This window comes from Gossypium hirsutum, chromosome A13 (genome assembly GCF_007990345.1).
Source record: "Gossypium hirsutum isolate 1008001.06 chromosome A13, Gossypium_hirsutum_v2.1, whole genome shotgun sequence".
In the NCBI taxonomy this organism is placed as follows: Eukaryota; Viridiplantae; Streptophyta; class Magnoliopsida; order Malvales; family Malvaceae; genus Gossypium; species Gossypium hirsutum.
In genome coordinates this window covers 106,057,745-106,075,006 of record NC_053436.1, presented here as the reverse complement: position 1 = coordinate 106,075,006, position 17,262 = coordinate 106,057,745, and the positions used below count along the sequence as shown (strand labels likewise).

Here is a 17,262-nt window from a genome sequence, read left to right as displayed (position 1 = left end):
CTGATGCTTTGCGTTAATGAATTGCATAAATAGCATTTTCTAGCTCAGTTCATCCAATAGATTTACCTAGATACTAATAAAGTGACTCATGCTTTAGTTAAAGCAATTTTATTATAATGTTGTTTGAGATTTTTCATTTATGATTATTTACGCTACGATAAGTTCTGTTATATTTGATACAAAGAGAAGTAGGTCCTGAGTGTATTGGGTAGACTTTATGATTGGGGTTTTACTTTTGCCTTTGCTTTTATTTGGTTTTTTTCTTATTTTGTCTTTGTCTTATTTACTGATTACCTTAGAAAAGTAAAATTTAACTTTTTATGACCATTAAATATATTTGGTAAGTAATTTACTTTTTAAAAGATTAATATGTGTTGTCACTGCCTATATTTTTTTAGAATTTGAGATTTAATTGGTTGTTTTACTTTACAAGTTTAAAATTTGATATTTTTACTTTTTTTTATTTAAAAATTTTAATTTAATCATTACTTTTATTAGTACTTTTTGTTATATTTGTTCATTAACATTTTTATTTTCTGATCATCATATACTATGTCATATAAAGATACCTTAATCAAAATATTAAGTTGAAAATTTTTAATAAAAAATACTTACAATTTTAATGACTACACTGAGATTTTTTTTAAAAAAAAGTAAGACTTAATTTTTAAAATTTAAAGTACATGGATTAAATTTTAATTTTTTTTAAAGTACAGGGAGTAACATCTGATTTTAACCCTTTTTAGAAAAACAAAACATCTGTCAAAACACTAAAACGAGGAGATGGTTTTCCCTTTTTTGCATAGCGTGCCTTAGATTTCATTGCGGCAAAAATGGGGAAAGAATAGGGAGTAGGGAATTTTTTGGCTTACGTGTCGAGTAATGGTTTGAAAAGCGATTTAGTAAAATAAATGGACAAATTTCATTGGAAACCCCTTTTTTACGTCTTCCAAACCTGAAACGGTACTACATTATTATTATCTCTGTACTTTACCTTTTACTTTATTGTTGGGTAAAATAGGAAGTGCAATGAAAGGCAAAAGTGAGTGGCATTGCCAGTTACATGAGCTGTTGTAGCTATAGCTGGGACTGGATAAATCTCAAGATAAAACGGAATAAGGTTGTGGTTTTGATTTTGTATGCAATAATATGATGCAATTAAAGCTTTTTCCTTTTTTAGGAGGGTATCCGGGGGGCGGGGGGAGGGGAAGGGGGGAGGAGAGTGATCCATTGCTTAAACAGGAAACCCTAACTCTGCCTTATCTTAAAATGGGTTCCCAGATCTGTACTTGAAGGAGCAAGATATGATGAGGGTTGGTTGGTTTCTACGGTCTCAATGGCAATTTAGCAAATGATGGTAAGGAATGGATGATGTCTTGTGTTGAAGAAGAAGAAGAAGAAGAAGAAGAAGAAGAAGAGGGCCAATGAGAACAAAGAGAGATTGACAGAAGAGAGTGAGCACTCACAGGCAATTGTATGGAAAAGGCATACCTTTATCCGTGGTTGCTTACTTCTCTTCTGTCGGCTATTTTCTTCTTCTTCTTCTTCTTCTTCTTCTTCTTCTTTTTCCTGCATGTCATTATGAATTATCAAAGAGCCTTTCGTTTGTTTTTGATATGTGTCGGGCTATAATAATATCTATCAACTGTACTATTATTTTTCTCTGCCTTTTAGTATTCCAATTTTGAGTGTGTGTTTTTTTCTTGGGAATATTTAAAATAACGAGAAGAAATCCTTTGATGGAAGCTTTGAAGGAAAGCGTGACTTTTTATGGTCCTTTCTCTTTGAAGAGAGGACGAAAAATGCTTCTTAGAACATATAGTACGCCTGCTTACTGTTCTTATTCTTAACGAAAAAACATAACCGGTATCTTCGTATTTTTATTCATTTTCCCTTTATTTAAAACCCCTCTTCCTATATATTCATGCTTTCTTGGAGGCGGCCATGCAAGGTAAATCTGGCTCTGATTTTTTGGGGGTTTTTTTTTCTTTTGCTTGTTTTCTTTCTGCTTGTGTTGTTTGCTTAGAGTAAAAGATGATAGTTTCTCAGCTGAATCGTTCTGACTATATTTGGGATTGTCAAGGGTTTGGATCTGCTGATGTTTTAGCTAAACGAATGTCACTATTTTTCTTATTTTTTCTGTATAAATCTGCACAATTTTCTTTTCCATCATTGACTATGTGTATGGCAGCAGGAAATTTCCAAATGCAGGTTAGTATATAGATTTACTCAGCGGATTATGTTCGATTTTTACACATTGTTTGCTTTTTTCCTGGAAGATCTTCTTTATAGTATCTGGTATAATATTAGTCTCTTAAATTTGTGGTAAGTGCAATTTTTTGCATACTGCACCTTGTTTGCCATTAAACTGGTTATGTCATCTAGGTAACCATTTTCAATTTCCTTCAAGCTTGTTTCTTCTTTCAAATTTTATGTGATATTAGTTTAGAGATTAGTCTTAAATGTAGGGAAAGAAGTAATTTCCCTATGCTGGTTTCAACTTTTTTCAGTCACTAAGATCCACCGCAATTAGTGCGTAAATGGTTAGCAACCCGTAACGGTTAAGATCACATCCATGAATTACTTATAGTATATGATATCCTTGAGTTTGAATGACGGCATATATGTTGTTTGCAACATTTTATATGGCATATAATATCATGATTTTGAAACAAGCCAACACGAACACATTGATATTGATGACCATGTGACTTTGTCTTGAACTTGACCTATATGTATAGATATATGGTTATATGCATATATTGGGGCAGATCTTGAAGTTTTCATTTAAATATTCATGAATATCTTAATGATTCAACTTTTAAATATAGGGAGAGTAGGTTATGTGTTCAAGAAATTGAAAATTTGTCTTATTTTTAAATATAGGGTGAGATATTATATATTTTATAATCAAATATGATTGAAATTTGTGAAATTTGCTAGTATATCTTAGTTTCAATATGTGAGAAGGCTAGAATGAGATGAAATACATTTTATTCTAATTTTATACATTTCATGTATCCTACCTCGGACTTGGAAAATTTTAAGTTGTGGAAGCTGGAGAGGGATTCGGAAAAGTTCCCCTAAGAGTATAACTACCAATGATAGAATCCCTCACTATAGTTGGCAACTTATGCTCTTAGTTGGGCGAAATGATATTTCTTGTGGCTGCATTTATGTTTCTGTTTAAGCTTTTGAAAACCATATTTTAGTGCATGGAGTGAATCCTTTACATCTTAGTCAATAATTCATATATTTGATTAGTGATTATTGTTTTTCTGTCTCTTGCACACTAGATTTAAAATCATAAAAGAACGGCTAATACGGATAGTGATTAAGACAATCTCATAGTCAGTTGATTATATTCTAATCTTGAATAGCTTGAGTTGATTTAAGACTAAAAGTAAAAAGTGGGATTTGAGGTCTTTTATGTTTGAAGAAGGGTTAAGAGTAGGGCTATATGGTAGAAATTGATAGTCTGTAACTCGAGAAATTCTAGGTGAATTCCAATTCTTCTACGAAAACTTTATCGTCATTTTAGGTCTTTCTAACATTGCATTAGTATTGAGAACATTTTGCCCTAAGTCATAATGTTTTATGCATAAATGTCGTAGGTGCCTTTCATCTTCCCATTCTGGCCAATTGTACTTATTTGTCTTCCGACACATACAAGGGGGTAAAGCTGAAAATGAAAAATCCATGTTATAATTCGGAGGCTACTACCTTGGAGAAATAGTGGAAACTACATGATGGTGTGAGTTTGTAAACTCACATTTGCTTCTTTTCTTGTTTAGTTTTATATTCGTATTTACCGCCCCCTCTCATTTTTTATAATCTGAGTAACAGGTATTCCTCAGGTAAATTACTCGCCTCGAGAATTTGATCTTCTTTAATGTTTCCAAGTCGTGGACATGCTTTTGATCGACATGGTTATATATTCAATGAAATTTTCAATGAAATTTTCTTACTTCATTGAAGTTACAGTATAGCTAGATACGGTATTCGGTCAATTTTATGCATAAATTTACCAAAATTCGGGTTATATATATTTCCATCATACATAAATGTATTGTTTTAAGGTTTTGCTAGGGCGTTTATATATGATGTAATGATTTTTGTTGATTTTCTTGTTGCTGAAGTTTATAGGCTTAGTTGTTGCTTCAGTCTGAAGTTAATCTCTCATTTGGTTTTACAGTGGATTTCAAAGCAAGTTTGCTTATGTTTTGATTTTGGTATTAGTTCTTTTCCATTTTGCATTGCAGTTTTAAAACTTGTAATCATAATGTTGTGTTCCTTAGAATCATTGAAGGAGAAGGATATCTCCGATATGAATTTAAGTATCATGGAAGCATCTCAGTTGTCCATCCTCAACTTGAAGGAACGTGAAGGTAATGCCGGAATTTGCATGCTGCAACATCACTACTGAAAAACAGGCCAGATAAAAATAAACCCAACATGCGTAAGGCATTTGATCATGTCTCGTTCGTTCTGGGGATGGAAACGAGAATGAACATATCGATTCTTGGAGTAAGTTTACAAAGGCTGTTGGAATAGCAACCTGAACTATTATGTGAAGAAGATGAAGGTAGTATAAGATTGTAGATTGGAGTAAATTACAGAGAGTAATTGTAATTAAATAATGTCCTTGCTTCAATTCACATGAATAAATATGTGTCTCAAGCCACTATATATTGGTTTTTTAAAATAAAATTAGGAAGAATTTCTCGGCTTTGAACCCCATGTGATGCCTGATGGTTAGGATGTTTATCATCCCAACTGTGGACTGGTTTCGAGTCATGTTAGTTATGTTTATTATTCGGGTTTTGTCCTATTCTTGTATTTCACCAAAAAAAATTTTCTCTGCTTTATTAATATTTTATTTTAGCTTTATTTTTAGCTTTAATCGATTTTATAACCTACTTAAATTTTTATAAGTAAATATTGCTATAAAATGCAACTATTGTAAAAAGGGTTGATTGTATGAAGCTATACCAAGTCACTAACTCAATTTAGAGAAGTTTAAAATATCTTCTTCTTTATTAACTAACAATAAATGTTATTATGTAAAAAATTATAATACTAAGATTAAACTCTGGTCTTGATTTGAATAGAACAATGTCTTAAACTTTTATCTGATACTTGTCTGACACGATTTTCGAACTGTATATAAAAAAAGATTAAACCCTTAACTCTTAAAAGCAATAAAAGCCTCAACCACTACTCTAAGTCGATATAACTCATTTAATATTAAAGATAAAATTATAAATATATTTGTTTTTAAAATTTTCTTTCTTTCTGCCACATAATACCTATGATATAATCTAGTATATATAATACATATAATAAAATATACTAATAAAATTAAAATATTTAAAATTTTAAAAAATATTATTTTCATTGTTTTGACTAAAAGTATTTTGTAAAACTAAAAAATGATAAAAAAAATACTTTTAACTTTAAATGAATTGATTCTAGTTCAATTCCATATAACCGTAAAAATATTTCTTTTTCAACATTTTTCTGACTATTAAATCTTTTTCCTTGATTTGAATCCATATATATATATGGAGAGAGAGAGAATTTATTTTATTTTATTTTTCATGTTTCCTGTGGAAAAATAAATACCAAATATGTTTCCATTATTCAAAAAAAGTTTTTATTTCTATTTACTAAAAATGAATTCTTTCAAAATATAAAAAATAAAATCATTTTTAAATATGAACATAGAAAATATTTTTAGGAATAATAAAAATGTCTTTTAATTTTAATAAAAACAACGGTAAATTACATTTAATTCACATTTTGGTCACTCGATTTTAGAAAATTACAAAATAGTTATTAAATTATTTAAAAATTTATATTTTAGTCACTTGACTTTAAAAAGTTATAAAAATATCATTTAACTATTCGAAAGTTTTCATTTTAAATCACTAAGCTATTAAATCTTTAACGGGTGATTGATGTAATTATTAAAACATTGTTTATCATATATAATATGTATTAGCCATGTAATTTCAACATGACTTCAAAAAATGTTTTTGATGCATTTTTTTTTTATCCTTTAATGAATTAAACCTAACCTATTTTCTCTGGAAATACTAAACTGAACTTAAGGATGTTCCTAGAAAAACCTAAAACATGATAATTTAAATTAGGTTAATTCATTAAAGGATAAAAGAGGACACCCAAAATGTTCTTCTTTAAAGTCGCATTGAAATTACCTAGCTCATATATATCATACTATATATATATATATATGATAAATAGTAATTTAATAGCGGTATCAACTATTCGTTAAAGATTTAACAATCTAATGACTTAAATTAATTTTTTTGAATAATTTAATGATTATCTTATAACTTTTTTTTAATTGAATAACCACTATATAAACTTACTAATAATTCAATAATCTCGAGTATAATTTACCCTTAAAAAATGTTTGCTCATTTTTTTATGCCTTAGAAATTGCAAGTTTGTTTAGATAAGAGTAGAACAAAAGATTATAGATAGCCGATTAAAACTGAAAAATAGTTCTACAATTAACCCTTATCATTCAAACAGATTATAGATAGCCGATTAAAACTGAAAAATAGTTCTACAATTAACCCTTATCATTCAAACAACCCTAAAGAGGCGCTACTGAAATTTCGTTTTGCCAACAGTCTTATAAATTAAAAAGACCCAACTCTAATTAATAAATCTAATTGCATGATTCATTTAAATTAGACAACTCATTCCCATAGCATGATTCGGTTGCTCTCTCAATCAAACTACTAATTTATTTTAATTATTAATGTACTCTAATTAATTATATAATATTTTAAATACCGAATTAAGAGTCTTTCTTAGAACAACATTAAGAATAATATTAATAATTAATCTATCTTGATTTGTATAGAGAGATAATTAAAACTTTTATCTGATACCTCTTTGGCATATATTCAAACTATGTTACCTCACTTTCAGTCTATTATTGTATAAAAAATTATACCCTAAATTAATTATATCTCCTAATAACCTAAAAAAAATATCTTTAAAAGAGAAATGCTAATATAAAATAATTCAAGTAAATTTGGTCTAAAATCAAAACTCCTCTCAAAGTTGGGCATCTTTTTGTACGCCTAATTAATTTTTCTCCTGCAAAATTCACCCATTTGATTTGCATTTTACACAATTTATTTGCTAAAAATGAAAAAAAAAGCATCAAGATATAAAAAATTATATAAAAGTTTTAGAAAAATAGTATTTCCTTCTTCTCAAATAAATGAATCATAGAAATCCGTATATTATGAGTTAAAATGAAATTTTATCTTTTTTTACTAAAAAATAAATAAATTAATCAATATATGTTAAATTAACGAGTAAAATAATTTTTTATTTATATTAATAAAAATTAACATGGATGATGAAATAATCAAATAATAAAACATAATGTGCCACTTGTTTTTCATATTAATATACAAAAATTAATTTTTATCAATATAAATAAATTTTAATAAAAAATATATTTTTTAATCTAATATAAATAAATTAATTTATTCATTTCTTGAATAGTTTAAATAAATTGCTCCAGATTCATAAAACAGTGGATGGAAATTGACCGATCGAATCAATCAGTCCTGGTGGTAAAAATTTACAGAAAAGGTAACACGATAATAGACAAATGAAAGAGTCACGAGCTTAACTGACTCAAACAGCTAGAGTGCTGCTGGACCCTTCCATACACCAACTACAAGACCATTGCCGTTTAGGATCCGAGGCCACCTAAACCCTATAACTGTTAAGGACCGCATACACAGTTGTCTGACTCACACTGTCCTTTTTTTAGCCAGTGGTCGGAATCAATTAGATCGTATCTACAACAATGGCATTTAAAATTTAAATACTGAAAAGCCCTAAACGTGAAAGCTTGCTACCCCAAAATATCACTGTTGGCTTTTAAGATGACGAGGAGCTGGCTATCACACAGGAGAGGGGACCCATAATTTATCAGATTTGTGTAGATCATTAGCTAAATGGATAGTGAAATAAATGATGGAGACTTTTAAAGACGGCAAAAAAGACTTGTCTTTGGTGGAATAATTGTAGCCTTTAGGACAATAATTGAGACCAAAAATGGACTAACCTTAGCCATAAAATAATAAATGAAACGATATTTTACGTAAAAGCTTTTTCTTTCTCTACTAAATTTCTACTTTATGGGCGGAAGTCGGCTGCGTATGGAGATATTAGTAGCGAAAAGTGTTTTTCAATTTTTTAATAATTTTATTATATCTTTTGATTATATTTACATTTAGTAACATAATATTTAAAATTATATATAATTTTTTAAATTTATAAATAAAATATACTTTAATATTCTTAAACTCATATATCCATAATTTTCAATTTTATTAGCTTTAAAAGTAGTAAATTTTGATACGGCAGTGTTATATGGATGCTGATGGGTGGACGGTCCACTTGCACATAATAAAACAACATGAAAAGATTAGCATAAATAAAAATTTTAGTCAAATGATTCATACACAAATCCTACCGATCATAACACAAAACCTAGTAAGACATGATGAAAATTGATAAAATAAGAGTGATAACAACATAGCGAACCTAGTAAGACATGATGAAAATTGATAAAATAAGAGTGACAACAACATAGCGTCCAATCTTCCTTTTTCTTTCTTTTTATTTTTTCAATTTTCATGTAGATAATTAATAATCTTGAAACTCCCCGTCAAGCAACCGTCGGCTTCTCGGCCGGTGAAGTCCAGACGATGTCCTGAAGCGCCGGCCGGAGCTGTTTACTGCAAAACTGGTTGTATTCGAAGGTATCGCCGTTGTCTTTTTTAACTTCCACAACCAAAAACGATGGCGTCACTGCAAATATGTCAGCAGCAATAGCTAATTTTCCTTTCCTTCCACATTCTTGACCCTGTAACCTCACCTTTGACTCACTTTTCTTCACGTTGAACTTCACCGACTTGGCTACCTCTTCCAATCTCGATATCACGCTGCTTGCCGGCCGTGTCGTGGCGAACCTAAGCTCCTCTTCTTCTCTCTTCTTCTCTTCGAACAAGGGTGACAAATCGAATCCCTGTGACAAAGAAATGATGTGGAAAGCGTTGAGAGTCTCGGGTTTTGATGATTTGTTGTCGCCATTGAAGGCTTCGAATTCTAGCTCTTCTTTGGTTCTAACAGTTTTGGGAATGGATTTTTTGAACCAAGAAGAATCCCTTATCTTTGATATGGTGATTCGAGAACTGGGGTTGGGATCTAATAGCTTAGTGATTAACCTACGAGCTTCAGAGGAAAACCATGGCGGACACTTGAAATCTCCTCTGTAAATCTTTCTGTACATTGCCACCAAATTATCATCTTGAAATGGTAAAAACCCAGCAAGAAGAACATAAAGAATCACCCCACAAGACCAAATATCAGCTTTAGATCCATCGTATCCTTTTTTAGCAATAACTTCCGGCGCCACATACGCCGGCGTTCCACACGTTGTGTACAACAACCCATCTTGTTTCAAATGTTCCGAGAAAGCACTGAGTCCGAAATCAGTGACTTTCAAGTTCCCATCTTCGTCTAATAACAAATTCTCCGGCTTCAAATCACGGTGGTAAACACCACGGCTATGGCAGAAATCGACGGCGGAAATCAGTTGTTGGAAATAAACCCTGGCCAAATCTTCCTTGAGTCGACCTTGGACAACCTTAGAGAAGAGTTCACCGCCTCGGACGAGTTCCATGGCGAAGTAAATCTTGGATTTGCTCGCCATTACTTCGTGTAACTCGACTATGTTGGGATGCTTCACCATATTCATGACGGAAATCTCTCGCTGGATCTGTTCCATCATCCCGACTCTGATCACTTTTTCTTTGCCCACAACTTTCATGGCAACGCTCTTCCCCGTCGTAACATGCCGTGCATGGTAAACTTTGGCAAAAGTCCCGTGACCCAACATTCGACCAAGCTCGTATTTTCCATGAAGCAAAGCCGGATGATCAGTTTTACCTTTTTCCGCCATTTTTTTCATAAGCACGAGCTATAAATAACTTTAAAAAGAAACAGAAGATTAAAACTAGCAAAAGATTGAGATAACAAAGTTTCTTCCCCCTTTTTTTTTTACAATGTACGCGAACCGATCACCCGTCTTCGACGTGTTTCCGGTGACAATTCCGGCCGCCGATTGACCGCTTACCGTGGCCACAAAGCTCAGGCGTCGTCAACCATGCCCCTCTCATCTCTCTGCATTCCCTACTGGCCACTGGGATTTCCCCCCCTTTTTTTCACTTTTTCTTTTTAATGAAAGAGCTTTGCTCTATCTCTAATATCGAGAAATACAAGTTATTTGCTCTTTTTCTTTCTTGGATCAATACATACACGTTCTAATTTATAGAGAGTTGAATACCCCATTTTATCTCTTGATTTGATCCAACGGTTATGATTGTAACCCACATGGCATTATATCTTGATCAAGTTATCGGTGGTTGAAGAATAGGATTGTGTCTCGTGGAAAATTTTACAATGTCACGGTGATGATTGACTCTTGCCACTGAAGGAAAGTGTGATTATAGGGATAAGAACGAAAATCCCCTACCCATATTTATGCACTTCTTTGTCCCCCACCAATATAAAATTTACACGTGGATAAAATTATTTATAATTCTTTTATTAACTTTTTTTCTTAACATTTTAATTATATATATATTTTATAATATAATATTTAGAATTATTTGTAAAATAATATGTTCTAACATAATTGAATCTATATATTCCTATATTGATAATAATAAATTAAGTTAATAAATTAAATTAATACTCAATCGATATAATGTTAACATATTTACACCGCTAGAAAGGACAACTCTAAAAAGGTCTTAAATATTATAAAAATTTACTTTTATAGTATTTTTTAATCTTTATAAATATTAATTAACTAATAATAAATTCAAAATGAAATAATTAAAAGCTTTTTTTTAAGATAAGCATTTAGTGAATTAATTGAAAATAATAATCAATATTTTAATCATTCATCCCATTACTTCCACATGCAAAATTGGCGTTTATAAATCATAAAGAAGACGACTTGATAACTGCAGGTAGCAAGTCTACGGTTGTATGTAGATTCAACTAATTAAATTCTGAATTATTAATCAATTTTTTTTTACTAAAACGCACACTTGTCCTCAAGTTCATCGAAAATCTCATGAAAATAAATAAATTTTAAAAAAAATATTTGTATATTTGTTATTATTTATCTATGTATTTTTTTTATTTATATATGTTACAATACGATGGTTATTAAGGACAAAAACAATTAGATTAAATTGGTGCTTAAGATGGTGGATACTCTTCTCGACGAAAAATAATAAAATAAAGACATAAGGTATACGAAGGTGTTTATCCAGTTCGATTTCCCTATATTTACGGAGCCTAATTCAGTGAGAAATATGCACTCTCTTCAACAATTACAAAGTGAATCTACTCAATCGCAATTCGCACACACCGTGATTGTTTCTTTCACCCTTAGACTTTGAAGGTACAATACTCTTGTCACTATATTCATCCCTTGTGATGCTAGCAAGTAAAACTACTACACAAGGTTTTACTAGCAAAATAGCACTCTTACAAAATAATTTCCACAACAACAGATTAAGTGCCTAACTCTTTGTATATTTTCTTGGCAAGTCTCTCAAATATATAAAATTTACTTTTGAAACTTGCTTACAATTGAAAATCTAATACAATCCTATTAATACAATAATACGATAAGAGCAATATTTCTAGAGTCTTCTACGACACTCTCTGAACCTTTTGTCTCGGTGGTATTGTGTTTGCTTGGTTTCGAGCATGATAAGACCTTACTCACTCGCGAGGTTTAACATTTTCCCGCACTCGGTCTAGCAACGACCTCGTTGTTAAAGGAGCATTGCTTTTGTTTCTTCGATTGACGTCTTCTTCATTAGTGACTCATTCGAGGTCTCCGTGCCAATTTTCTACCCTTAGCTTTGCTTGTCCATTGCTACTCTCAGAACCATCAGTCTTGTTTCTTTTACTACTATGTTGTCAGTGCTCTCACCACTCATTGCTTTAATCCTTTGCATGAGTAGGGTTAACTTCTTCCCATCCTTCCTTGGTTGCACATTATCCATTTGTACCTAGTTGGGCTCGCCTTAAGACACATTTGGATGGGGCTTAACCTTAATACATCCGGCTCCATGTCGCACACATCCTTTATCACTCTAAAGTTGCTAAGCCTCCTTACTTGAGGCTTTCGGTCGCTTCCACTACCTATGGTTTCAGACTTCTCTAATGTCTTCATGATCGCCGACAGTTTGACCTTGGTGGGGGCAATCTCTCACTTTATGGGGACTCTCGCATAAGAAGCAATTAAGTGGCTTTCTCTCGCCTACCTCATTCATAGTTTCCTCGAGTTTCGCTTTGTCTCATCGGGGCTTCGTAAGCCTAGACTCCTTATCTGAATATCGGCCACTATTGCCCCTCCACTCTTTCCCTTGTTACGATTCTTGAGAGACTCAAATCAGTCTTTAGTGTACTAATCTAGGGACTTTGCTACCACCATGACTCACGTAAGGTTTTGAACATTCGTATGTTGCAACTTCATTTTGCTTACAACTTAAGTCCATCGACGCAGCTAAATAGGATCTCATTCTCGCTTATAATTGATATATGAAGCATCAACTTAGAAAACTCAGGTATATAGTTGTGCATTGTCTGCGTTGGGTAAGTCACCTAAGATTCAATTAGGCCTTCTCATTTGCATACTCGTGGTAGAAAAGCAGCTTAAACTCCCTTTAGAAGGCCTCCCAAGTATCAACGGTTTCACCTCCATGCCTTACAACATCACTTCTACAACCCCATCAAACTGGGCTTTAAAAATTATTTTATAAATTCGTTGTTTTATGCGCACATGCACAATGCCAGTCAGTTTTACACGTATTTGATCTCTTATTTGAACTTTTAGAGTCTTCTAGGACACTCCGAGAACATCGTGGCTCAATTGTTTTGTTTTTACTTGATTCCGAACTTGATGAGGCCTTGCTCACTTGTAAGGTGTGACACAAGGTCCACATTATCAAGCAACCGACAACGCACTCCACTTTGTGAACTTTTTTATCAGTCATAATTTGATACGTCAAATTAGACTCTCAATTACACTTAAAAGCTTATTCCCAAGTAAATTAGGTGTTTTTTCTTTATTTTTGATGACTTTTAGTTTTGTTGTTAATAAATTATTTTTGTTAGTTTTATGCTATTTTTGAGACCCAAATTCGCCAATCGTGTTATGGGAAACCTAACAATGAGATTGAGTGGTGTAAGGAGTCGATGGTAGACCGAACGTAAAGAAACATCACCTAGAAATGGGGTATCGTGGTATTGAAGTATGAAAGTTGTGATACCCTTGACGATGTTGAAATGAAGAGAATCGAGGTCAATTACAATAATATTATGATATCGACTAATGGGTATCGCAATAAACATCCTAGAACCACCCATTTCAAGACTGTTGTGGGTATAGGGATGCCTAAGCCTGGATATTGTGATATCGCTGCCTAACGAGTAAAAAAACTACAGGGGCAATTTTATGTCCAAAAAGCTTAAGTTTATTTTCACTTAAGGGCAAAATTATATTGTTAGGTTAAATGTTTGTAGGTTATAATTACAACTTTATGAGCATTTCATTTCAGGTTTTGGTGGTTGAATACTTCTTTTTAGTTTCATAGTTTTATGTTAGGATTTTCTTTTCCTTTTTCTTTTCATTTTTAAATTAGATTAAGTTTTCTTTTTCTTTTTTTTTTCTTTTTGGATTAGATTTTCTTTTTGTTGTTTCATTTCTTTCTCTTTGTTTAAGACTATGTAAAAGGGAAATAATCAAACTCTTGGGCTTTATTGGATTCCAATAAATTAAATGAGCACTTTCTTAAACTCTTTACTCTTATTTTATGCTTACTATGTGTTTGATAAAATGCTTGTTTGGAAGTTAAGTTTGGTTATATGCTAAATCGTTTGATGGTTGGTTGATTGATTATTTGTTAGTTTAAGTTAATGTTTATGTTTGATTAATTGATTATTCGATTATATCGAAATGTTTAATAAGCTAGAATTGACGTCTCTAGTGGAAAATATAGATAAACGAGACAATGAGAAGAGTTTAACCTTAGATAGTTAGATATAATTGTGCTGAATAGTGAGACCGAGAGGAGACATATATGCCTTGGTGAGACCGAGAGGAGAGCTTAGGTGGTATCTTTTAGTCGAGGATGAGGCCGAGAGGAGATTCCTAGCTAATAGTGATAATCAATATAATCAGTATAGGTTTATTAGCTTAGTTAGCAATTAACGAATCAACAAACTATTGTTTTGTCATCTACATTGTCTAAAGCAATATGGAAGAAATTTGGATTAGTTAGTTTAGTTGACAATTTAAATTCAGTTTATAAACAATTTTTTTTTTGGAATTTGCACTAATAATTTTCGACTCGATTAGATTAGTAATTGCTTAATTTGTAATCAACTTGACAAAAACATTTATCGACAGTCCATTGGGTTCGATTATTGGAATACTCTAATGCTCTATTGATAGTATAAATATTACAACTAACACTATTCACCTGCAGTTAACACCGCTCTTCTAATTTTTTTATAAAACTGTTTGTTTTTTGTGCACATGCACAAGCAACCACTTTTGCCTCTTTAGGCCCTCGAGCTCTTATTAGAGTTGGGAGATAAAAACCCCTCGCCATGAATAATATTGACCTATTGCAAGTTTACCAACTCCCTCTCTAATTTTTGGGTTCTTTAGAAATACATATAAAACAATTATTAATTCTATTTTTTAAAATTATTTTAAAAAATACCTCAATTCTTTTACATACATTCCACTAGGGGTGTTCATAGTTTGGTTAAAATTGAATTAATCGACTGAACCGATCTAATTCAGTTAATCAGTTGGTGACCGAATTTAGTTTGGTCGGAGGTCGGTTAATAATTTTTTGAAATTTTGATTATCGGTTAATTTAGTTCAAAATCGAATAATTAACTAATTTAGTCGAAATAAATAATATATATTATATAATATATTTTTATATTAGCAATATATTTTTTGAACTATTATTTTTTATATTAATCAAAATAAATAATATATCATATAATATATTTTTTTGAACTATTAAAAAAAGAAAATGAATATTAGCAATTTTTTTATACATTTTATACTTATTTTAACCAAAAAAGTAAATATATATAAATTTAATTTAATTCAGTTAATCGATTGAATGAATTAAAATATTTTGATTCAGTTAATGTATTTAAAATTTTTTTGGTTCAATTCATGATTAATTTTTTTTTTAAATTTAAGATATTTCAATTAATAATAATTCGATTTAATTAATAACCGAATTAACTGTTTGAACACCCCTACATTCCACGTCAAATGGCAAGCTCACTAGATTTGAACACCTCGTGAATTTTATATTTAAAAATATAATTTTAAAAATAAATTTCATCAGATCAAATGATTGATTCAGCGTGATAATAACACATGGCATTATTTTTTATTTTAAAAATATTATTAAAAACATTTAAACCTATCATGTGAAATGGTTGATTTATTATGGTGGCGACCCATAATGATACTTTTAATTTAAAAATATTTTTTTTATTTTTAATTTTTTTTAAATTCCCATCAATATAAACTCCTCATTTTGACATAATAAACTTAATTTTTTTAAATAATAAAATAATATTATTTAAATAAAAATATCATTAGGTATTACATTTTCAATAACCCATCATATGACATGGGGATTTACTTTTAAAAATATTTATCTACTTTTTGTTAAATTTCTAAACAATTTCTTTTTGAGTGGAAATTACTAAAGGACCCAATTATTTTATAATATTTAAAAAAAGGTTATAAAACCCTTTTTAAAGGAAATTTATAAAAACTATAATAAAAATATATTTAGTATTAAATATGAAAAGTATTTTTAAGAAAAAACGAAACAACCAACCTAGTGCTAATGGCTAATGCCAAAGACTTTTGAGAATCCTTCTTTGAAACTCCCAACATCTAAGCTCAGGTGTTTTTTTTTAATATTTATATTGTTATGGTTGATAGTGTCAGTGTGCGGTGGGCGTGGCCGCCAAACACGAGTTTAGCTGCTTTCTTCAACTCATGTCATTCATTGCACCTCATTTTCCACCCTCACGCTTCCCTACGCCTGCGCCATCTGCACTTTTCTTCCTTGCTATGTTTATTATAAATTTAATATTCATTTTTCATTAATCACATCTCACATTTTTAATAAAATATTGTCAATCTGTATTTTTTTATATTTATTTGGTACTTAAATTAAAAAAACATATAATAATCTAATACATGTATTAAAAATAATTTAAATTTAAATTATTTTTAATTTCATTTCAATTTTTATTAATTTAAAATAAATAAATTAATTAACTATACAAATATTTTCTTTCCTTAGTACACATGGCATAATATTTTCGGTTCATATTAATACATGTATCATAATATGATTAGATGAGATATAAAAATGACGGCTGCCAGTGAAGTTTAAATGCCAATTAGGTAAAAAAACAAGTGTAAATTAATTCTAAAAAATCCATTTAATCAAAAAAGAAAAAAGAAAATCCATATTGTATAAAATCATACGAATGTACATAGTGAGATACAAACATTTCTTTGTTCTCTCCTTCTATCATAATAAACAAATTTCTATTTTTTGATACAATGCAGAGAGTCACTAAGATAATTTATGAGTACCAAAGTGAAAACTTAAGAAAACAAAGGAGCTTTTATTAAACTAGAATAGTTTTGTCGGATGGTAACTTGATAGTGGTATATAAAATTAATGGTGAAATTATGAAAAATTTTATTAAGATGCGATATAAAGGATTATCGCATGCGTCTTAACAAAACTAAACATTAATTTTCAATAAAACAATAGTGAGAAGTGCATAAAAATCTTGGATTGAATGATTTCTAATTTTAGCTTTTGATGAAGACACCATGAAATTCATTTTTATTATTATTTTGAAAATATCTTTTTTTTTATAAGAAAATTATTAAAGTGAAAAAGAGGAAGAGGGAAGAAAAAAAGGATGAGGTGAGATAAGGTGTCAAATAATTGTGGCAAAGGAGGAAAGCTTAGAAATCTGAAAATTTTGGCGTGATGGTGATAAGTGATAACATCTCTCTGCTATTCACTCCATCCA

The 17,262-nt window shown here is 30.6% G+C and overlaps 1 protein-coding gene and 1 long non-coding RNA gene across 2 annotated transcripts; one reads left to right on the top strand and one right to left on the bottom strand.

The window, feature by feature from the left end:
- The first annotated feature begins 1,025 nt into the window (after positions 1-1,025).
- Positions 1,026-4,735, top strand: LOC107893428 (uncharacterized). Its single transcript, XR_001682810.2, has 2 exons — positions 1,026-1,357; positions 4,299-4,735. It is a non-coding gene; the product is annotated as an uncharacterized lncRNA (long non-coding RNA).
- A 3,807-nt stretch (positions 4,736-8,542) lies between these two features.
- On the bottom strand, positions 8,543-10,558 carry LOC107893430 (CBL-interacting serine/threonine-protein kinase 6). The gene has a single exon (XM_016818411.2). It carries the CDS (start codon positions 10,034-10,036, stop codon positions 8,732-8,734), a length of 1,305 nt encoding a protein of 434 aa, XP_016673900.1. The 5' UTR covers positions 10,037-10,558; the 3' UTR covers positions 8,543-8,731.
- Positions 10,559-17,262: the final 6,704 nt, after the last annotated feature.

Bases quoted from the DNA above. Each gene is read 5' to 3' on its own strand.
- LOC107893430 (XM_016818411.2), bottom strand. From the start codon at position 10,036: ATGAAAAAAATGGCGGAAAAAGGTAAAACTGATCATCCGGCTTTGCTT.